At 37.2% G+C, this 25454-nt stretch overlaps 1 protein-coding gene across 1 annotated transcript in view; it reads left to right on the top strand.

Moving 5' to 3' along the window:
* Positions 1-25454, top strand: part of LOC150076305 (transient receptor potential cation channel subfamily A member 1 homolog) — a 379883-nt gene that overhangs the window by 321540 nt on the left and 32889 nt on the right. Inside the window, exon 19 of the mRNA XM_090387313.1 lies at positions 21063-21192. Coding sequence (XP_090243439.1) covers positions 21063-21192 — 130 coding nt within the window. The remainder of the gene's footprint in view (positions 1-21062; positions 21193-25454) is intronic.

Here is a 25454-nt window from a genome sequence, read left to right as displayed (position 1 = left end):
TCTCAGCAAGCATTTTATGTACTTTCATAAGTGTGTACCAAGATATTTCTTCTGATTTCAACATAGAGTAGTGTAAAATACAAGTGAAAAATTATGTTGTTGATCAGATCACAGACACAATTATAAGGCAATTTCAAAAAAATTCCAAAGGAAGAGCCATATCTTGAATCCAGCAGCACTAAGAACTTTTAGATACAGATGACTTCATGATGCTGTCCTTCGACATTTAAACATATCTGCCAGCATTTGTGCAGCTGTAAGAAATATTTATGATGATCTTATTCAAACTGCTCCTGCAATGCAATCTTTGAAGCCTTTGAATCTCTGTTGCATCCTTGATGTGACAACCCTTCAACCAATCCATCTGCAGAAAGAGGTGCATATCATATGGTTTAAGATTAGGAGAGTACAGTGGATGAAGTAGCACCAGGTGCCACACTTGGGTTGTTGCTGCACAAGCAATGATCAATGCTTTAGGATATTGTCATGCAGAACACCCCAATGTGCATATTTCAGGATGCTTCAGGTGCAGCACCTTGATCTGTGGACATGTACTTACATATCCAAAAAAAGCACTGCAAAACTTCTTGGCCCTTGGCAATGACAGTGACTTACACACAGAGGATTATTGTTGTTTACCTTGGAACAAAGTTTCATTACCTGTGGCAATTTTTTGGAGCAAATATAGATTTCTATCATTGCTGATCACACTACTGACACTTGTGATTATTGAATTATTCGTGTGTGTATTCAGGGTACAATGTGTTGGCAAACATGATGCATCTTCAGCTCCTTATTAAGGATGATTTGTGAGCTAACAAACAAACAAACAAACAAACAAACTCTCTCTCTGTATACAAAAAATTGCTTCTGCTGTCTAAAACCAATGCATAATCTCTTTGTGCTTTTCATATTGTCTTTATTACACACTGTTACAGATTCGTGGGTTTTCCAAAAATTCATGACTGTCTACAAACCTGTGATGCCAATCAAGCACCTTGGGTTGGCCATTGTTTGTATGCCACACTGATTACTCCAAATTCTTATAAATCCTTCAAGATTTTAGTAGTAGTATGATTTTAGAAATAGATCAAGCAATCAAAACAATAAACAACTTACAAAGATAATTAAAAGTACCATCTAAAGGACTACAAAAAAGTATGCTATGTAAGAGGAGCAGAGTTTGGTGGCAGTACCTCTGGCAGGAACAAACATGAACAAACTATTCAATATCAAACTTAAAATTGGACAAGTAGTTTAGAACAGTCACAAAAGGAGGAAGTTGTTGCCTTAAACAAACTGAGAATCATAACTTGCATATTACTCATGCCTTTTTACTCTGAGAACACCTTCCATGACACAGTAAATGCAACAAGATACTAGATAAAGTTGAAATTATGAAACAGAAAAAGAGTAGCAATAATTTCATTATACAGCACAAGACAAATTATAGCTCTCCAAGATATTCTGAGTAATCATAATCAGATAATGCATGTTTTGAACTTCATAGATATAATTAATCTTCACCCATTGCCAATAATAGTGGCAGAGTCGAAATTAATAGCAACAACTATGAAAAGATCTGTACGGCACAGTATTACAAGTAGTGACCTAAACAAGCTGAGGTCACAATAATTATGCAGCATGACAACTGCTGTCACTGTGTCAAGAAATCTGAACCAACCATTCCACATTCTGTGTTACCTGGTTGACAAATTCCATTTAGGAGTTCGTCAACTTAGTGTCCATACTGTAAACATTAAGAGGTAACTACAATTTAAATCACCATTACTCCACAGTAATATAAAGAGCACCATTTTCCAAACGTATACCAGTCTCTTGATCCCATGTGTAGTTCCTTTCAGTGGCCAGAATTTCCAGCAAGTAAGACAAAAGAGATGTCATAAGAGAACAATTGATCACCAACTGGTCGGTTTGGGAAGAAGACTGAGTAACCTATCCTATGCTCTAAAGATCAGTTTTCTTGTATTTACATACATTTAAAACTCTATCATAGACTGGAAAATTTTATGAAATGTTTTCCTAAAATGAGGGCACTTTTCTGGTGCCAATCTTTTCTTGATACAGAAAGGCATGTGAGACAATCTGGTGATTTGGAATTATTTAAATACATTTATAGCATCACTCTGAAACGTCACTTCACTGTTTTCAATAAAAAATATTATTATCCACGTCGTCATTCCGATTTGATGTAGGATATACCTTCATTCAGCCAGTTTGCTAATGTGAAGAAATAGCTCAACAGTTAGTTTTAGTTCTATGCTTTTTACTATCAAACTGAATTCCATTACAAAGCAACATCCTACAACTGTAAATAGTTCCCTCATTAGGGTTAGCAAATGCAACAAACCAGCAACCATGTCAGCCTTTTGGTAGCAGATAATGGCTCTTGGTTTTCATTGCAGAAGACCATTTGTTATGCACTTTTGTTGCAAGCAAAATCTTCTTCCTGAACCTGAGCTTGGACAAACTGTTATTCCAGTTAATTCATAACATAAAATTCTCAGGATTTGTATTTTATAAAAATTTGACTTTTCTTCAGCACATTCATCAACTTTTTTTTTTTTTTTAGCATTAGCATTAGTAGAGGCATTTGATGCAAGAAAGCAAGCTTATGCAGCATCAGCCAAAAAAAAAAAAAAAAAAAACAATTCCACTTCCCCCCTCTCTTCATTCGAAATTGTCCAGCTGAGCCTTAAACTTATTCAGGCTATCAACCTCCACGACAAGGGATGGAAGTCTGTTCCACCAACCAACTACCCGCTGGATAAAGGCAAATTTCCGCACATCTATCCTACATCTGTCTTTCCTCAATTTGAATTTATGCCCTCTCAGGTGATTATTCTGAGCAAGAGGCAGTATCCCATCAGCATTGAGCATGCTCAAACCATTCAAGGCTTTGTACACCTCTATCAGATCACCTCGCTGGTGCCTAGTCTCCAGACACTGTAATTTGCAAAACTTAAGCCTTTCTTCGTAAGAGCAACCCTTCGTTCCATTCACTAATCTTGTTCCCTTCTCTGTACTCGTTCCAGCAGCTCTACATCCTTCTTGAAATGAGGCCTCCAGACCTGTATACAGCACTCAAGGTGTGGCCTGACCATTGCCTTATACAAGGGAATAATCAGCTCCCTATCCTTGCCAGAAAAATTCCTGTATATCATTGATAAGACACCATGAGCTACTCTTGCAGCCCGTCTGCACTGGTCAGAGAACTTCATATCTGCCTGCACAACTACCCCCAAGTCCCTTTCATTCTCTACCACTGTCAGTGTAGTACCACAGAGTTGATATGTTGCTCTGGGGTTGCTGTTTCCCATATGTAGTACTTTACATTTGTCAATATTAAACTTCATTTGTCACCTCTCAGCCCACCTGCTCAACCTTTCCAGATCCTGTTGCAGCAGCATAGCGTCAGTAGCGTCCTTAACAACCCTGCCAACCTTTGTATCGTCTGCAAACTTGGACATTAAGCTTGAAATACCATCATTAATATTATTTATAAGTACAGAAAACAACAATGGACCCAACACAGAACCCTGAGGGACTCCACTAATAACATTAGTCCACGATGAGCAGTGTCCATTAATTACCACTCTGTCTTCTGCTACTCAACCATCCCTTTATCCATAGCAACAATTTGCCACCAATGCCACACTGCTCCAATTTCAGCAGCAGTCTTCCATGTGCAACAGTATCAAAAGCCTTTCTAAGATCCAAATATATAATATCAAAGTTATTCCCTGCATCCAATTCTTTTGTGACTACATAATAGTATCCAATCAAATTGGTCAGGCAAGAGCTTCCCTTAACAAAACCATGATGTGTCTGAGCTATAACTGAATTCTTGTCAAGATGATCCTGCAGTACTACTTTAACCAGTGCTTCCATTAATTTTCCTGGAACAGAAGTTAAACTCACAGGTCTATAATTACTTGTGTCAGCCTTTGATCCTCCTTTGTGAATTGGGGTTACATTTGCATATCTCCAGTCTGTGGGTACCTCCCCTGAGTCTAAGGAAGCTCTCATAATTATGGCTAAGGGTTTGCTTACTTCCTTTGCTGCCTCCTTTAATATAACTGGATAGATCCCATCCACCCCAGGTGCCTTTCTTGTATTTATCTTCAAAAATTTCTCCTCCACTTGACTCTCACTTATTACAAGATCATCTAGCTCACTGCCAGTGTTTACTTCATCTATGTCATTCCCCTTCCTGAATAAATCCTCATGTGTGAATGTAGATGCAAAATATTGATTTAGTTTGTTAGCTACCTGAGCAGGATCATGAATAGTTGAACCATCGATATCAAGTGGACCAATCTGATTCATCCCCTTCCTTCTAGAGTTTACATAAGTAAAGAACTCTTTGCTGTTTTTCTTTGCATCCCTTGCCAAAGATTTCTCGTAATCTGCCTTCGCCTGCCTAACCTCCTTTGTAACTTAGTTACAGATCGACTTATATCTATCATAGGCTTCTGTGTCACAAGTTAATTTATATGTATCCCATGCATTCTACTTCTTTGCCATATGTCTCATTAGTTCATCCGACATCCGTTTAGGCCTAAACCTTGAACAATATTTCTTAATTGAGTTTGCTGTTGGTAACATTATCAGTTGGTCCCACTGTATAGAATTTAAATACTGTCTCAGACCATCGTAGTCGCCTTTACGAAAGCAATAACCCTTCCCTTTACCCCTGATTGTAGTTACCTCCTTGAGTAAATCCCACTTCAGCACACTGTGATCACTACCACCTAGTGGTTCCTGTATCTGCAGATTCTTAATGCATGCAGAATCACTACTGATAATCAAATCAAGAGTGTTGATCCCTCTAGTTGCTTCCGGAACATGCTGATTTAGAAAACAATCATCCAATAAATCCACAAAAGCCTTGCTAGTGTGTGAGTGACCAACCCCACAATATCTGGAAAATTAAAATCCCCCATTATAAGACTCTCTGATTTACTGGCCCACTATTTCCCTGTACAGTTTCTTATTATACTCATCAGAGTCATTAGGCCTATAGCACACTCCTACTCTCAATTTTGATCTCCCTATGCTTATGTCACACCAAACTGACTCGACATTGCACTGTCCAGCGATGTTGACTGGCTTCATTTCCTTGGATTTTATGTGTTTCTTAACTAATAGCATAACCCCTCCTCCCTTCCTATCCTGTCTATCCTTTCTGTAGACGTTGTACTCCCCAAATTCCAGTTCTGCATTACTTATATCTGTGTGACACCACGTCTCTGATATCCCAACAATATCCGCCTTTGATGCTTCGAGCAATACCTCAAATTCAAATTTATTTACCAAACTCCTAATATTGGTGTACACGCAAGTATACATGCACCTGTTCTTTTTCTTAGCTACCCTAACACAACCCATGTGTTTACTTGTACTGTCTTGTACTTGTGCTGGGAGTCATTGGGGTACTTGTACCCCAATGACTCCCAGCAGTCTCTGAAATATCCTGCATCTTATTTTCCAGGCTGCTGCTCAGTCCAATAGAAGCAGTGCAAGAATCACTTTCACCTCTGCCAGTGGCTACTGTTAATCTATTAGTCCTTATATTCCCCCAATCTAGCAGTTTTCCGATCCACCTAACACTGCCTCGATAGCATCAGCAAACATTCTTGCACCCTTTCTATTTAAGTGTATCCCATCCCTGTAGAAGCAGTCTCTCCTGTTAACAAGTACAGACCAGCCTGAAAAAAATTCTACCCCTTGAGCCCTGCACAATCTTTCCAGGGCCGAATTGATTGACAGGGCTCCCATCATATACTCCCTCCTATCGTGTCTGGGCAGAATTGCAGTCACTTTCAAATTCAACCCTAATTCACTGCTTTTTTTCAACAGTGACCTGTACTTGTTAAGTAATTCCGCTGGTCTCCTACTCTTAATATCATTAGTGCCAACGTGTACAACTATATCACCTTTTGTGCCGTTAAAAGATGATATCCATTCTACAACATCAGTTATTACAAAATCATCTAGCTCACTGCCAATGTTTACTTTACCTACATCATTCTCCTTCCTGAATAACCTTCTTTGCTGCCTTCCTTAACATAACTGGATAGATCCATCCTAGGCAGCTTTTATGTGTTTATCTTCAACAGTTTCTCTTCCACTTTCCACTCAATTATCACAAAATTGGTTAGGTCCCTGTTAAGAGTTTGATAAATGTTTTGCTTCCTCTTCCCTAAAGAATTCTTCACATGTGAATATGGATGCAAAATACTTATTTAGTTTGTCTGCATCCTGAGAAGGATCATCAATAGTTAAACCATCAACAACAAATGGACAGATGTGAAAATACAACGGTTTGCCAAAAGAATTTAGTCATGTTTTTTCTTGGCGTATGATTTTGTTTTGCCTGCAGTGATCTCTCTGTCTCTCAACGTAACAAGAATGTAATATGCTGCCTTGGTGGTGCCCAAAATCTTTGACATATCAAAAGTAAGTTGGATTGGGTTTTTTTTATTTTTTTATTATAATCCCAAGAATGACAGGTATTAGAACCTATGGTACGTAGTACTGTGCATGGGTTTTAGGTTGAGAAAGAAGATTGAGAAAGTTGAAAGAAGATCGAAGAAGTTGACATTAGACTTGAATTTCTATAGATTGTAATTTTCAGGAAATATGTATGAAGGGAGATTGTTCCAGATAACAGAAATTGAATGAATAAATGAGGAAGAAGAAAAGTTAGTTGTGAGTTTGAAGTTGGACAGTAAAAGGATGTTGGCTGGTTGCTGCACAGGTTTGTGCATCTTTCTTATTTATGACCCAAGTATCACAGCTGTAGAAGAGGGCTGGTTTTGAAGTGATGTTGTGCAGTCGTAATTTTGTTTTAGTTGTCATTTGTTTTCCGAAGTGGCATTTAATCATTCCAGTCATTTTATTATATTTTTGTAGTTTAGTGTGGACGTCTTTCCTTTCATTTGATATTAAATTTCTCACATAGTGAAGTCAGATATTTGTTCTATTATTTTATCATCAATAACAGTTGACTCTTTGTATGTTTTTTCCACATAATCCCACTGATTTAGTTTTTGAGGTGCAGATTTTCATCTCATAATTTTTACCTATTTTATTAAGTTCATTTGCTGTTATCTGTAGTTCATCTTCAGAATTTGCAATTATAACTACATTCACACATGAGGAGTTATTCAATGAGGGGAGTGCCAGAAGTTTATCAAATGATAATAGGGAGCTAAGTGATTTTCTAATAACTGAGAGCAAAGTGGAGGAGAAATTGTTGAAGTTAAACGTAAGGAAGGCACCTGGGGTGGACGGGATCTATCCAGTTATATTAAAGGAGGCAGCAAAGGAAGTAAGCAAACTCTTAGCCATAATTATGAGAGCTTCCTTGGACTCAGGGGAAGTCTCCATGTACTGGAGGTGTGCAAATGTGTCACCAATTCACAAAGGAGGTTCAAAAGGTGACACAAGTTACTACAGACCTGTTAGTTTAACTTGTATTCTCGAGAAAATAATGGAATCACTGGTTAAAGAAGCATTGCAGGATCATCTAGACAAGATTGCAGTAATAGTTAAGACACAGCATGGGTTTGTCAAAGGGAGGTCTTGTCTGACCAATCTGATTGCTTACTATGATATGGTCACAAAGGAACTGAATGCCAAAAATAATTTTGATATCATATACTTGGATTTCAGGAAAGCTTTTGATACTGTTGCACATGGAATACTGCTGGACAAATTGGAGAGGTAATGGCATCAAGGGTAAGCAGCTACAATGGATAAAGGGATGGTTGAGTGGGAGACAACAGAGAGTGGTAATCAATGGACACTGCTATTTGTGGACAAATGTTATTAGTGGAGTTCCCCAGGGTTCGGCGTTGGGCCCATTGTTGTTTTGTATATTCATCAATGATATTGATGAAGGTATATCAGGTTTAATGTCCAAGTTTGCAGATGATACAAAGGTTGGCAGGGTTGTCAACGACAGTAGTGACAGCTACTCCAACTGGATCTAGATAAGATGGGAAAATGGGCTGAGAAGTGGCAACTGGAGTTTAACACTGACAAATGCAAAGTACTGCATATGGGTAGCAATAACCAAAGAGAAATGCACCAACTGGGTGGTACTACACTCAGGGAAGTGGAAAATACCTGGAGGTAATTGTGCAGCCAAATATGAAGTTCGCTGAGCAGTGCAGATGGAGTCTTTTCAATGATATATAGGAATTTTGCTAGTAGGGACAGGGAGGTGATAATCCCGTTATACAAGGCAATGGTCAGGCCACACCTAGAGTACTGTGTATAAGTCTGGAGGCCTCATTTTAGGAAGGATGTAGAGTTGCTAGAACGAGTACAAAGAAGGGCAAACAAGATTGGTGAGGGGAACAAAGGGGTGCTCTTACCAAGAAAGGCTTAAGTTCTGCAAATTGCAGTGCCTGAAGAGTAGGCACCTGCGAGGTGATCTGATTGAGGTGTATAAGGCCTTGAATGGGTTGAGCAAGCTGAATGCTGATGGGATTCTTCATCTTGCTCAGACTAAGAACCTTAGGGGACACAGATTCAAATCGAGAAAAGATAGTTGTAGAATAGATGTGCAGAAATTTGCCTTTAGCCAGCAGGTAGTTGATTGGTGGAACAAGCTTCCATCTTTTTTTGTGGAAGCTAATAGCCTAAATAAATTTAAGGCTGAGCTGGACAGGCATTTGGAACAAATGGAGGGATGAAATGGGAATGTTTTTTTTTTTTTTTTTTTGGCTGATGCTGCATAAGCTTGCTTTCTTCATCGTATGCCTCTACTAATGCTAATAATTTACAAAGAGCTGTATTTAAATTAAACCAAATAACAGAAGAATATAAAGTTAAAATATCAACAATGAAAAATAGAACAATGGCTTTTAAGGGAAAATAGTATTAGACATAAAATATATGGTGAGAATAAAAATAGTTATAGACATAAAATATTAGAACAAGTAAAACATTTTAAATATCTAGGATTTGATTTAACAAATGATATCGCAGAAGATATGAACCAGAAATTGGCTAAATTTCAAAATATATGCGGAACAATAAAAAGAACTCTGGCTAAGAAAACAGGAAGAAACACAATTGAAATTTTACAAAGTAATGGCAATACCAACACTTCTTTACAGTTCTGAAACATGGGTACCAAAACAAAGAGACATTAATAGAATACAAGCTGGAGAAATGAAATTTTTAAGATACGTTAAAGGATGTACAAAATTAAATAAAATACCAAATATAAATATTAGAAAGGAATTAAAGATTTACTCAATTAATGAAAAAATTATAGAATATAGACAAAGATGGAAAGAACACATAGAAAGAATGGAAGATAATAGATTCCCTAAATTAGCTTACACATATAGAGCAAAAGGAAAAAGAGACAGAGGAAGGAAGACCGAAGAAAAGATGGGCAGACCTCTTTGAGATTGGAACAGGCTGATCACCAAACCGAGAAGGAAGATAAGATAAATTAATTTTTATTATGAAACTTGGATTTATTAATTTTTTCAGCTAAAGTAAAGAAGGCCTGCACGAGAGACATGCAGGGGTTCGACGGGGTTTGCCATGCCGGCGTTTGTGTTGTTGCTCGCTCGGTGAACAAACGGTGGGTGTTGTCGGTCTAGAGTGGTGGTTGGGTCCTGCGGGAGCTTGGGGCCCTCCCGGGGTGGAGGGGGGTAACTTGACCTTTTTTTCTTTAGAATCACTAATAAATGTTCGTAACATAATTTCACCAGTAAACCTTTTCGAAGTTTGCTGTGCTTCTCGTGTGTGCTTCCTTTGCCTTTTTTTTTTTTTTTTTTTTTTCCCCTTTAATAAACAATTTATTCACTAGTTCACCAGTTATTCCAAAGAAAAAAGGTCAGGTTGCCCCCCTCCACTTCGGGAGGGTTTCGGTCACCCGTGGGATGCAATTTCTGCTCCTGACCGGTGGCACCCACTATGTGTTTGCTGAACGGTGCAGGTGCCATTGCAGCGGGGTGCTTTTGCCGGTGAATTTCATCAAACTTTTGCGTGCTTCTCGTGCAGGCTTCCTTTACCTTTGCCATTTTTTCATTTGCATTTTTTGCGGCACACTGGTTGAGAACCACTGGTGTAAGGTATAATGTCAAACTATATAGCATAATACGTATCACTGCATTAGCTTAGTATACTATTGTATAGTATAGTAAAGTCAATCAATCAAAGAATAGTAGGGTCTGAATTGTAATTAAGAAGTAGTTTGAACTCGTTGGGCATATATCTTTTATATATAGCTAAGGATATAACTGAGGTATAGATGTTAAGTTATAGCATAACTAGACAGCATACATATTGAACTTGATAATGTGTGTGTATGTGTTATGGAGGTTTAATGGCGCATAAGCTGCTGGGACTATAGTGCGCCTACTTGATAATGTAGGATATAACGTAAAACTAGATAGCATAATAATTTACATGCTGTTGGCTGTCACTGAATGGATTGAATAGTGAAATACTTTGAAGTTCACAGTTCAGTGATTATCAAATACATGTTTTGTGCTGATAACTGTATGTGTGGAATACTTTTTTAAAAGCAGGTAGATAGAAAGTAAATATATTGTGTAAAATATTTTTGCTATTTATTATACAATATATATTTGCAGCCCAAAATCAACCAATATGGATAAAAATAAAAGGAAAGTGGACAAGGAAAATAGAGTTTTTACCAGAGTGGACCAAGTTATATTATTTTACAGTTCCAAATAAAGGAGCAATTCCAGTCTGTATAATTTGTCTTAAAACAGTTGCTATTATTAAAAGTGGTAATCTGAAATGTCATTATGATACAAACCATACAAGTTTTCATGACAAATACCCAACAGGAAGCATTCTTTATAAAAATAAAGTGGCAAATTTATTATTGAGCTTCTCTGCTTCAACACAAATTATGAAACAATGTCTGTCTCAGCAAGAAAAAGTGACTGAAGCTGTCTTACATATTTCTTGGCCTTTGGCTAAACATTTGAAACCATTTAATGTTTGTATTGTGAAAGAATATATGGTTCAAGCTGACTCATCAATATTGAGAGTGATGTTCTTGATAGCATTCATGGAATCCCATTATCAGCCATAAGCAACACAAGAAATTCAGAAATACTAGCAGAAGAAAATTTTAAACAAACACAACATCATGTTTAACTTTCTGAATATTATTCTTTGGCTCTAGATGAATCATGATATTAGTGATACCGCTCAAGTATTTATATGATTTAAAAAAAAAAAAAAAAGTGAGCAATACCATGAAGAACTCTTAACTGTGTTATCCCTTGAGTACAGAACTTGTGGAGAAGACTTCTACAATTCACTTACCTAATTTATAAATACCATTGATCTTGATATATCCAAGTTAATATCAGTATGCACAGATAATGCTCCTGCAATGATATCTTCAAATAAAGGGCTGGTTCAATACCTGAAGCAAGATAACAAATTTTCTCAGTTATCATTGCATAATTCACTAAACTGTCTTATGTTACAAACTTATTAAAAATTTTGAAGACTCAATGCAAAGCATTATAAAGATTATTAATTTTATTCAATCTACATTTTCACTTTATCATCACCAGTTCAAATAGTTTCTTCAGGAAGTTGAAGCAAATTACAATGATATGCTTCTCCACAATAATGTACACTGACCTAGCAAGGGTGTCGTTTTACAAAGGCTGTGGTCAATTCGGAAAGAAGTAAAATCATTGTGTTATTTCCACAATTCCAGCAGCAAGAAATTATCTAATTTTGTTTCAAGGAGATAAATTTGTTTACTGTTGCCGTCTTAATTGACATATTTACACATTTGAATTTAAACCAGAAATTACAAGAAAAAGACGAGATTATTTCTGAATTGCTGTCAGTTGTACAGTAATTTCGTAAGAAACTCGACATATTGTCCTCTAATTTAAATGATGAGGTGCTGCACTTTTCTGTGTATGAAAGAAGAACTTAACATAACCCCAGGGGCTCTCTCATCTGGTGAGTATGGGCTTGGCACACCCAGGGTCCTGAGCTGGATATCATCATTCTTCTCTTTCTTGGTGATTCCCTTCCCTTCTACTTCTGACTTTCATTCTCTCTCTCTCTCTCTCTCTCTCTCTCTCTCTCTCTCTCTCTCTCTCTCTCTCTCTCTCTCTCAGGGTAATTCAGAAATTTTTTTATTTGCTGGTGCAGCATAAGCCTCAGGCTTCCTTGCACTATATGGCTTATTAATAATAATACAATTAGATAGGTTTGTGCCCTTAAACACCAATATGATTAGATAAAAGTGAATAATTTTCTAGAAAAACTAAAACATGAATTCAACAAAAGGTTTACAGATTTAAAAAAAATAGGAAAATTAACACAACTCCTCATATGTCCATTTTCACTTGAACCAAATGACTGATTTTCAAGAAGATTTTTGCTTTGAAAGGAAAAATGAATGAATTGGGTGATTTGCAACAGTTTTGGGGAAAATATATGCAATATAAAAAGTATCCTGAAATAAGAAAAATGTGTATTCAGTTATGTACAATGTTCGGATCAACAGACGTGTGAAGCAACGTTTTCAAAAATAAACCCATATTAAGAACAAGTTTAGATTTTGTTAACTAACAATCATCTGCGAAATTTGCTTCAGATATGAAGTACAAGGTTTGTTCCAGATTTTAAAAAAATTTTTTTTAAAAAAAAGTCATAATTCTCATTAATATACATAATTACATAAATTGTTGTTGTTGTTGTTGTTGTTGTTGTTCGGTTTAACGACACAAGGGCTACTACGGCCAAATTGTGTCTCTTCATTGTTATTTCACAAAAGCGTATTGTTAGAGAGATTAAATTATATGCTTCTGTACAAACCAATATGTTTTAGATATAATAAAAGTTCTTCAATATTTGCTTCATTTCCTAAGATGCGAGATAAATCAGGTGATATATTCAATGTAGAGAGTGACTGAAAAGTGTTTGACCTGATGGTTGAATGTAAGGGACAATCAACCAGGAAATGACGGACTGTAAGTTGCGTCTGACAGGATGAGCACTGCGGTGGACTTTCCCCCAATAATAGGAAGAGATGAGTATAGTGAGTGTGTCCAATTCTGAGTCTTGCCAGTACCACTTCCTCTCGTCTATTTCTTCGGAAGCCAGACAGCCACAGCTTTGGATCTTCTTTTATCTGATAAAGTTTATTGTTAGGGTCACTTTTCCAGGTCTGTGACCATTTATCATAGCAGGCTTTGCGTATGACCGACTTAAAATCAGAGAAAGGAACCTGAGGATGTTGTGAGAGAGCGGGTTGGGGATGTTTAGCGGCAAAGTCAGCACTTTCATTTCCCGGAATGCCTGAATGGCCAGGGATCCAGCAAAAACTGATTGACTGATTGGACACACTGCAAGCGAATAGCTGGGAATGAATCTGTTTCAATATAGGGTGAGAAATGGAGGAATTCTTCCTTATGGCAGAGACAGCACTAAGAGAATCTGTGTAAATTATGGCAGATGAGATGGAGAGCTCAATTATCTTACTAAGCGCTAACTTAATAGCATATAATTCAGCTGTGAAGACGCTGCAAGCAAGCGGTAGTGTGGCTGAACTTGTAAATAAAGGAAAAACTGCTGCAGCTCCTACCATACTCTCAGTTTTTGAACCATCCGTATAAATTTTACAGGCATGGTTGTCCGTAGCATGAGCTGAATGTAACTGTCTGATATTGCAGGAAGGTATATTTTTCCCCCACTGGAGGAAGTATGTATCTTGAAAGACAGACACATATGTCCAAGGAGCAACAGGTGTAGTTGTGTCTTGGAAAATGTCATTTAAATTGATATTCCAAGTCTGAACAAGTTCTTTGATCCTGAGAGAGGCGGGTCTATTTTCATTTGGTTTGCTCTCGTAGAAGGCATCCCAACGAGTATTATAGAGATACTCCCAACTTGGGTGCGATGGTAGACTCTGGATCTTAGCAGCGTAGTGAAGCAGTAGTGTTTTTCTACGCAGGTGTAATGGGGGATCATGCGCTTCAATATATAGACTTTGGATCGGAGAAGTCCTGAAAGCTCCCAGCGCAGTTCTCAGAGCACTGTGATGGATCATATTTAGCTGTTTTAATGTAGTGCTCCTGGCAGAGTCATACACTGGACAACCATAATCTAGTCGTGAACGGATTAAACTTCTATAGAGATGCAGCAAAGTACACCGATCAGCTCCCCATGACATAGATGAGACAGAACGAAGTATATTCAAATGCCTTAAGCAAGTAGTTCTCAAATAAGTGATGTGAGCTTGGAAATTTAGTTTGCGGTCTAATAGTAGTCCAAGAAATTTAACGGTATTAACAAGCGGGATTGGAGTATTGTTTATTTGCAGTTCAGGTTCGGGATGGAGAGTTCGCTTCTTGCAAAAGTGTGTGACAGTGCATTTCTTTTCTGACAGTCTGTAACCGTTCAGTGAAGTCCAGGTTTCTATTTTGGTTATGGCAAGTTGTAGCTGCCGTTCAATGGTATTCATACTTTGAGATTGACAGGAAATGGTAAGGTCATCTGCATACATATACGTTTGTACAGTTTTTGGGATATCTCGTGTCATACTACTAACTCTGATTGAAAACAGTGTTGGACTGAGTATTGATCCCTGTGGGACTCCCTCTTCCTGAATGTGAGATGTAGAGAGGATGTTTTTGTACCGGACTTGAAAAGAGCGCAATTGCAGGAAATTTTTAATTATTTCCGGCAAATGGCCCCGAAGCCCCAGATGGTAAAGGTCCCTAATAATACCGTGGCGCCATGTTGTATCAAATGCCTTTTCAAGATCTAAATTGACCATGACTAGATGTTGTTTCATGACAAAGGCATTGCGTATATGAGATTCGGCTTTGATAAGCACGTCCAGTGTTGATCTGTTTTTCCGAAAGCCATATTGTTGTTCTGGAAGAAGATTCTCTGACTCCAGGATGTAGGTGAGTCTAGTATGAACCATCCTTTCGAAAATTTTTCCCATGCAGCTCGTAAGAGATATTGGCCTGTAATTTTCAACACAGGAAGGATCTTTTCCTGGTTTTGGTAAGGCGATAACGAACGAATGGCGCCATGAAGAAGGATAGGCATTTTCAGTGAAGATCCGATTATAAAAAATTAATAGAGTTCTCAAGTCTTCATCAAGTAAATGCTTTAGCATAACGTAGTGAACTCCATCTGGTCCTGCAGCGCTATTGGAAGATCTGTTTAATGATTCTTGCAGTTCTATTAATGTAAATGGTTGGTTGTACGACAGTGAGCGGCGCGTGAAGAAGTTGATTTTATACCGTTCTGCACCTGCTTTGATGTTCTGAAAGGCAGACGCATAGGTGGCAGAAGCTGAGATTTTTGCAAATGATTCTGCTAATGCATTTGCAACTTCTTCAGGAGTAGAAATGTCTTTCCCTCTCCAATGAAGTATCGGGGAGGGCAGCCGAGAAAATTTGCCATTTAATGCCTGTATTCTTTTCCAGATGACCCGTGTATCCGTGTCTTTGGTAATGGTTGAGGCAAAAGCAATCCATGAATCCCGTTTCGCTTTCCGCCTAACTTGTCTAGCTTTCGCTTTGAGTCTTTTATAAGAAATTAGGTTACTAGTGGTGGGATACTTGCGGAAATTATTCCAAGCACGGTTTTTTTCCTGTTTGGCAATTAAACAATCTGTATTCCACCAATTATTTCTGTGTTTGTGATAAGGCGTGGATTTTGGAATGGAAGCATTAGCTGCAGTGAGAATCTGATTGGTTATATAAGTATTTACTTTATCAATATGTTGTCTTTGAACATAACATCTGTCTAAGAGTATTTGGGCAGAATATCCTTCCCAATTTGCCTTTTTAAACTGCCAGTTGGATCGTTGAACAGGATTCGGAGTTACTCTTGTTTGTAGTGAGCAAATAATTGGAAAGTGATCACTGTTAAAGGGATCAGTTAATACTGACCATGTCATGATTGGAAAGACAGAGGGTGAACAAATTGATAAGTCGATTGCAGAAACAGATCCTGTTGCTAGGTGTATGTAAGTAGGAGATCCAGAATTTAGTAAATTAAGACCATTATTGTTCATGAATTCCTCCACCAATTTGCCTCTTCTATCCATTGTAGCAGACCCCCACAATGGATGATGTCCATTAAAGTCACCAAAGAGACAAATTGGAGTTGGGAGTTGTGAAATCAGGCTGTCAAGTTCTGAATGAGGAAATGGTAGAGAGGGTGAAATGTAGATGGAAACAATGGTAACTGAAATACCAACTGCAATACGAGCTGCGACAACTTCTAGAGTGGTTCTCAATTGGATCGGCCTGGATGGAATGTCAGAGTTAACAAGAATAGCTACTCCGCCACGAGCAGCAGAGTTTGAACTCCTGTCTCGTCTATATATCACATAATTTGAGAATTTTGGTGAAATTTGGGGTGACAAGAAAGTTTCCTGTAGGCATACACCTATGGGATTGAATTGAGCTAGTAAATCCCTTAAGTCATCAGAATGACTACTTAGTCCTCTGCAGTTCCATTGTATGATGTTATACATTATTTAGTTTTAGCTGAGGATGATTCGTCTGACTGTTTTTTGTTCGTGGGACATTTTTTCCAGTCTTTTTTTGGGAATGTGGGGCGTCCAAGATCCATGGTGTCATCTGCATGGAGTTCTAGAATGGGCTCCTCATTACGTAGCAGCTCATCTACATCCATATTATTGGTAGGCGCTTCCATTTTTTTTGAGACTGAGTGAGATTTTAACTGTTCTTTTTCAAGCGAGACCAATGGGGTATGAGTAGGGATACTGATTGGAGTATTTGTGGCTTCGCTAGTTTTTTTTGGAGGATTATGAGGATTATCTTTTTTAGAGGTTGAAAGTGTAACTTTAAGCCAATTCGCTAGAGAGGTGTTAGGCGGAACTGATACATCCGTTTGAGCTGCAGTAGAAACAAAATTTCTAGTTCGAGCTGCATAAGAACGACCACTAGGCATGGTCGACATAACTTGTCTACGTGCCTCAGGAAACGTGACTTTATTTTCAATTTTGTATTTTTGTATTTTCTTTCCTGTTATCCATAGCTCACAAGTTTTGGAAAAGGCTGGATGGCTTCCTTTGCAGTTTGGACAAACAGGAGTTTTCACTGAACAATCCGCTTGGGTGTGATCTTTAGAGCCACAGATGGGACATGTGGCTTCCCCGCGACAAGCCTGCTGGGAATGGCCGTATTTCTGACATTTAAAGCAACGAACAGGATTCGGGATGTATGGTCGAATCCGGCAGTTTAAATAACCAGCTTTAATACAGGATGGTAAGTCTGGAGTGCTAAATGTCAGAATGATGGATCTTGTTGGAGTAAGATTTCCATCTTTTTTTGTCATGATCCGTTTTACATTTACTACTTTCTGACTGCTGAGTTCTTGGAGTAGTTCTTCTTCGGAGACTGTAATTAGGTCCCACTCGCTGATGACACCTTTTGATGAATTTAGTTTTGTGGGGAGTAATTTCTACTGTCAACCCACCAAATGTTGTTGTTTTTAACAGCCGCTCAGAATGTTTAGAGGTGGCTGTTTCTATCAGAAGGTCTCCGGATTGCAGTCTTTTAACCATTTTTGGTGATCCTGCAATTGACTCCAAGATTTTCTGAATTAAGAATGGTGACAACTTACCCACAGGTTGGACGGACAGGGAATGAATCACCAGGAAGTTTGGGCAATCGTCATGACATTCTGCTTCTCTTCGCAGTCTTTTAGGTTGACTTGAGTCATGGTCAGGGTTGGAATCTTCCGCTCTTGAGCTCAAAGGCTCTAAGTTTGGATAATGATTTTTATCCATGCTTGCTCCTTTTTGCCCTGGGGGTTTACCTTTACCACCCAGGTTACCGGCCCCGCCACGGGGAGGCAGGAGCAGTGCCGCTTGGTGGCCAAGCGTAGAGTTAGTAAGTTAGTACGGCTAGTTAAATTAAAGAAAAAGGTACTTGCCTTCTTCTGGGCTCTCTTCTTAGTGTTTTTAAGTAAGTAGAGCTACTTAACAGAAAATTTTAATTCTAAGAGAAAAACAAGGAAAACTCTGTCACTTGGAGGAAAAACGCTTTATAAACTCGCAAGAATCGCTTGGCCACGGAAACGCTTGGCACCCGGGGCCACATAAATTGTAACAGTGTATCTATAGTAATTATATAAATAAATACAAATATCACCTAATGTTTATTAGACAATTTATTAATTTTATTTTAATTTCAAGCATGTAGACTGCAATATGATATTTTTTTTCTAATATGGATCCCGATGAAAACTAATTGGTGACCCCCTATACTAGAGTCACTTCAAAACTAATGTCTAAATTTTTTTTTTTCTGCTTGTGTAATGTTGCATACAAAATGTAATTGTACTGAGTGAATATTTAAATGTTTCCAGAAATATTCTGCAAATTTAAACCTTTCACAGAAGTGGCAGGGCTGTAGTATGTGAAAATGGATAGTGACATCGATGTGCTTATTAAGCAGCAATGCATTATTGAGTTTCTGAATGCAAATAATATTGTGCCCGTTGAGATTCACCAAGATTTTACTAAACTGTGGTCACATCAACCCATATGGGGATATGGGTTGATGTGACCACAGTTAGGCAGTGAATTAGTTATGTTAGTGATGGCAGTAGTGGTTTGAAGGGTGTGCCAAGATCAGACCATCTTTGCACAGCAGTGACAACCAAAAATGAGAAGAGAGTGGATAAAAAAGTGGATTTGTGAAGATTAAAACCAGAAATGTGTAAAAGGTTGTGAATAGGATTTAATGCATTTAAAACAATTCTGGGATATGGAAAATTGTGCTCCAAGTAGTTTCCACAAATACCGAATCCAGATCACAAAGAGTAGAGAATGCCGGCTTCTTCCAATCTTCTGAGTTGGCATGCAACCACAGGCAGTAATTTTCTTGACAGCATCACCAAAGATGAGACTTGGATACACCACTATGAACTGGGGTTAAAGTTGCACTGTATGGAGTGGCTATGCAAGGATTCACCAATAAATAAATTCTAGGCTCAGCCATCTGCTGGAAAAAGTGTTCTGGGTTTTGTTTTGTTTTTTTTGTTTTTTTTTTTTTTGAGACAAATATGAGATATCCTTGTGGATCTCCTAGAATAGGAATAGAGAAGAAAAGAAAATTTATCCTTCAGCAAGACAACACCAGATCCCATATCAGCATCCTGACAAGGGAGACCATTATGCAATTCAGATGACTGTTCTGAAACTTGTCCCATGTAGGCCTGACATCATATCAGACTTTCATCTGTTGTCCTATCTAATGGCCTTCATGGGGAACACTTCACCAATGGTGATGCCATTTTTGCAGCAGTCAAAAAAGCAGACTACAAAGGTTGACAGCACCTTTCATAAGAGGAGGATGTGGGCTCTGGTTCAGCAGAGGAGAAATATATAGAAAATGGTGGTGAATATTTGAAAAAATAAATACAAGTACTTTAAGTACATAGCATACAGTTTAAATTGGAATATCTACAATGATATCCAAGAAAAATAATTTTTTGAGGCATTACTTTCAGAGTGACTGTTATCTTTGTTTCCATATCAGCATATGGATATTCTTCTGACTACTTCTCGCATCTTGATCTCTTAATTCTTTGCAGATATTCTCTTTGGAAACATAGAAGCAGTCTAGTTCAGATAATACTCGTTTTAAGGTATCATGTGGATTAACTCCCACTGGTATGCTCTACAAATGTTTGGAGCAGGATGTTTCTATCAAAATATCCTCTTACACTTAGCATAGCGTTTGTAGTGATTTTGGAAATATTGTTACCTTTTTTCATTCTTTTTGGATGAAGAAGGGCAACATTTTCCTGGAACTTGTCCCATTGAATATAACTACAAAGTCAGCATGTAAGATAGAGGTTGTATATTGACATTATTATTTTGTTCTAAGCCATTTTGACTGAAATCAGTTCAGCATGAGCAGTCTATTAGTTTGGTGAGCTTTTGCATTTAGCATCTTCACAGTTACTCCACTTTGCTTTGGGAAGGTGCTAGCACTTCTTCCCACGTTTTCAGCCACACCACATGAAGTAGCATCACCAAGTGACTAAAAAAGTAAGAAAATATAAATTGTTTGTTTGTTTTTTTAGTTGTTGGCGCATCGGCTTCTGTGGCCATAATGCACCTCCCAAAGTTTTTGCATTTTACTCTGATCCAAGCCTGAGGCGGGATTCGAACCCACAACCTTTGGGTTGCCAGGCAGGCACTTTACCCACCTGGCTAGCCCGGTCGGCAGAGAGAGAGAGAAAATATAAAACAGTACATTTTTAACTAATGGGTGGCAATACATTGGCAGCAAGTGAGTGAGTAGCAATACACTGGAAGGCAGAAATGTGTGAATATAAAGACTAGTACTTTCTCTATCCTTTATATGTGTCACAGAAGAAAGATTGGTGTTACTATGACTTGGCACTCCAGTCCACCTTTAAGAGACTGCACAGTTGAGACATTACAGCTGCATTAGTGCAAAATATGAGATAACACATTAAGATAAAGGTGCACAGCAGCCAGAATAGAAAGGCACGCAGTAACAATGAAGATTGTTACAATTTTAAATAAAAATTATTTTTAATTAAAAATGTTTGGTGTTTTCAATATAAAAATACAGTTTTTGCAGTTTTGTTTATAATATGTATATTGAAAATAATGGTGGCATCAAAAAGTGAACAATTCTGAATTTCTTCTTACCAGTTTTTAAGGTTATAAATCGAGTAACTTTTCTGAGCACATGTGCAATCTTCAAAACACATTGTTGCAACCAATTACAGGTTAAATGATCTGTTTGATTGGTAAGTGACAATGCCATTTACTTACTTATTCAAGCTTTCCTCAGTTTTATTTTTTTATTTGTTAAGATTCTTGGATAAGCAGAAGCAGTGACAAAATAACCTCAAATGTTTCTGTTCCATAGGAGTAGCTAAATAATCTGTTTCTATTACTTATACTTATCAGTTAATGTTTTTATTTTGTAAATACTAATACAGGTATTTCATTATAGCTATCCATATAATAGTACATGTCCTGGTGTAATGGGATCATGTCAAAATTTTCAGATACCAGTGACACCTTACAACAAAGCATGTGGAATTGTGATATTTATTTTAGCTGCTCTCCACTTAGTGAAAGAGGTAAGATTTTTGTATATATTTTTGTTGATGAACTGAGGATAGTACCTTAAATCTAAACTAATGTTGAAAAATGTATTTTATGTAAGACAGAAATACATTTATCAAAGTTATGTTTAAATCTAAACATTAACTACTCATTATGTTTCAAGATATATAATACAAATTCTTACTATTACCATGAAATGGAAGTGCAGTGGTACCACCAACATGTAGCAACACACAAGAAGACCATAAAAGCTTACTCCACTTAACCAGAAGGTAATCTGAAGGGAAGGAACAAAAAACTTACCAGACATACCTACAAAATATCAACTAACAAAACAGATCACTACAGCCTCGGTTTTCATGGAAGAGGAACAGCACATAAGACAAACATCACCAACTTCAATCGGTGGTCTTGCCATGCATGGTGCAAAGAATTCTGGAAATAGACCACAGAGAGATGAAAACCAGTTGCATCGAGTGATAAACCTTGCTACACCCTATTCTGATGAGACAGGCTGATATGTATGTGAGCTGTGGTGCTGCCAGGTACAGACTAAAGCCCTTCCCTTATGAGCAAAATAATGTCGATTTTTTTAGTGTTACATAAGGATTAAAGTTTAATGATCTCCACTTCTTTGGCCTCTTCCCCTTTAGAAAATCCTGTGACTGCCTCTGCAGAATACCTACCTGGGAAATGTCTGCTTCTGGAGTACATTGTGCCAACAATGAAGTTTGGAGGAGACAGGGTTAGGGTACAGTGCTGTTTTTCATGGTACGACCTATAACAGGGGCAACTGTCCCCTGTGACTTTTAAACCCACACTCTTTCCTATACTTTGCCTAAATTAGGGTGGATTTATTCTCCCCTGTCAACCCACCCAAATTCATTCCCCCTCAAATCCTCTCTTCTTCTATGACCCCCCCCCCCCCTCTCTCTCTCTCTCTCTCTCTCTCTCTCTCTCTCTCTCTCTCTCTCTCTCTCTCTTTTTTTAAATCTATTACTTTATTTACTTATTTTTTTATTTTTATTTATTTATTATTATTTTTTTTAATCTGTTATTTTTTTTATTTTTATTTATTTATTATTATTTTTTTAATGTTATTTTTTAATTTTTATTTATTTATTATTTTGTTTAATCTGTTATTTTATTTATTTATTTATTTTTTTATTTATTTATTTTTTTTGTCTCCGTCAGGAAGCTCAGGCGACCCAGAGTGTAATGGGCAGCCTGGCTCACCTCCCAGTGGTGGTGGCGGGCAACGTGGGGTTCCCTTAGGGGCCTTGCGGCTAAGCAGCCAGAGACAGAACAACAGACCACAGCACAACTCTGTCACAAACCAGACACCACACTTTTTCTGGCTTTTACAGAGATTCTGTAAATTCTTCACAAAGTACCATGGTGCAGATGTGGGAAACCACCGGTGGTGCCTTCCACAAAACACTATGCCATAATTAGTCTCCGTAATAAATACTGCCATAATAAATACACATCTTATATTTATTTTCTACTTTTGTTTAGAGATTCTATGTAATTATTTGCTTATGTCCTTCCATCTGGAATGCTCTTTGAACTTGAATTAAAAGACTAAACAAGTTTTTGACCTGATTACTTTTGCAATAGGTTTTATTTAGCAGTAAAATTTATGGGAAAAAAAAAAAAAAAAATTTCCAAAAATTTTCCAACCAGTTTTTTTTGAAATCCCAAAAATTAATTTAGTTCCTAGTGAAACTAACTTGCCATTTACTTTGAAGAGAAGACAATTTTTCTTAGCTATTGTCATCATAATCAACAAATATTCAATAATGTTGCCATTTTTGCTCATGAACAACTTTACATAATAGTTTACAGGTCCAGATAAGTTTTGTGCAATAATTGTAATTTTTTAAAGGGTGATATAGTCATACCTGTAAAAAAAATTATCAAACTGCATTTTTACCTGAGACTCCCCCACTGACACTTTAGCTTGCAGTGAAGGGAGCCAAAGGAAAGGTTTTTGTAATTACTTAAACATTACTCTTTACTTCTTCTCTGAAACAGTTTTGGCAAAATATTTGCCACGATATTCTAGTATATACATATTATGGTTGGCTGTTTTGTTGCTTGCATTTAGCTGGCAATTGGTTGCTGTCTAGAAGAAAGAGATGCTTCTCACTTGGAGCCTGTTAAATGCCAAACAAAGTGAAAACAGAAATAACCAGTTAGAGAATACTGGTGGGCAAAAGCACATGACAATTTGATTTCGTTTACAAATTTCAAAAATTAAATAGAAAAATTTTAAAAATTGCACCTGTTAGATTCCATGTTAGCAACAGATGGTTAATTTATCATTCCTAATTTATATATATTTCACACATTATTCATATGCTGCTATGAAGATGTTTGTATGCTGTGAAGATGGTCATATGCTGCTTCAGAAGATGTAGGGACATATCCTAGTTTTATAGGCATCAATGTTTACAACAGTTACACCTTTTCAGTTGATTTCTTTTTGCAAATTGCTTTACATTTCAGTGTGTGTGTGTGTGTGTGTGTGTGTGTGTGTGTGTGTGTGTGTGTGTGTGTAACACACACAGCATACACTGCTTATTGTGATCATTTCAGGACTCAACTTAACTGATAACAACAACTGATGGAACAAGAATGCAGCTGTTTAGCATGTTTGTTCTATTAGCTTAACTAACACAACAAAACAAACTTATCTTCCAAAAGAGGTGGAAATAGACAGAAATAAAATATTAAAATCAAGAAGTATAAGTTTAAATTGACTGTCCAGTATTTCTTCAAGAAAGTCATCAGTAAAAATGAAACTGTGATGTTTTTGGAAATCCATACAAACCATTAAAAACAAATAAAATATTAAAATCAAGAATTAGAAAATGGGTTACTGGAAAACAGTCAGATTGGTAGGAGTACAGATACAGTTTCTTTCATGGAGTAATAACACCAGCAGTAATACAATGTGCAAAGATGTTGCATAATCACTTCCACTGAAAACACACAAACCATGATAAGGCAAAAAAAAAAAAAGCAATAACATAAATCAAATCAATGATTACAATAAACTTTTTTTTCTATGTATAAGTTATATAGCTGATCTGTGCTTTATAAAAGTGATAGCATCATTCACAATCGCAATAAGTGATGTGCACAACACACACAGTGTTTTCTGTATACAAATACAGTGGATTCCAGTTATTTGGGCCACCGGTTAATCAGGGCAGCCGTTTATTTGGGACAAATCTTAAAGAACAGAACCCAATCGAGAAAATAGCCAGGGTTTACTTCACTTAATTGGGACAACATGCTGTTTAATTGTGGCAGGAGACTGCAGCACTCGAGATTACCCTATGATTGTCTCCGACCATACCATGTGGTTTGGTCGGATTTCTGGAGGTCACAGCCATAAAACAAAAACAATTAGCAGGCCCCTGTTTAATGGGTTTTTCTGTTAGTGCTTCAATCATATAAAAAAATTAATTTTCAGAATCTGCTCTTCATTCCTATTTTTTAAGCTTTGTAACTTGTTACTCGGTTCTCACTTGCGCATATCATGTTACTTGCGATTTATGTGTGCTGTGTTCTTTGTTATTGATTCCTTATCTTTTTTACTGTTTTAAATTTTAACCCCCACCCGCAAATGTCAACTAGTTAGTATGTACATATTACAGTACGCATTAATTAAGCTATGCACGTAAGCATAAATCTATTTTTATTTTGCTAACCTGTGGAAAATATTCTTTGGATTTTCACGTATCATTTAATTTTTTAATTGGTAACATAATAAAGTGTAAATTTGTACTTAATACAGTATATCTTTACTTTTATAGACTGTGGATAATATTCCTCCCATTTTTGCTAATTAGAATTGCTGTTTAATAGAATTAAACTTTAATTCACAAACATTATCACAATGACCGGTGCTTACTACATATCATATAGTGATTACTATTTTGAATCCATCATAACATGATTTGATCTTACAGAAAATCGATCATAAAGCTGTATTTTTAACTATTTACATGAAACTTCCCATAATTGGGGCAGCTGCTTAATCGGGACAAAATGCACTATTCCCAATGTGTCCCAAATAACCGGAATCAACTGTACAATTCAAGAAGCATATGTTACCGTGATGCTGAAGATTGTTTTTGTCATGATGCCAACAAGCGGGGCACACAGGGTGTTCTGTGCTTGTTCGTGTGAGCCTTGTTCAGTGCATGACTTAGATGAGCACAGCGTCAGTAAAGACACTGTGCTTATCTAAGTACTTTATTCA

The sequence above is a fragment of the Mastigoproctus giganteus genome, chromosome 13, assembly GCF_048544385.1.
Source record: "Mastigoproctus giganteus isolate SK-2022 chromosome 13, ASM4854438v1, whole genome shotgun sequence".
In the NCBI taxonomy this organism is placed as follows: Eukaryota; Metazoa; Arthropoda; class Arachnida; order Uropygi; family Thelyphonidae; genus Mastigoproctus; species Mastigoproctus giganteus.
Note: the sequence above shows the minus strand (reverse complement) of the source record. Positions and strands in the feature narration are given on the sequence as shown.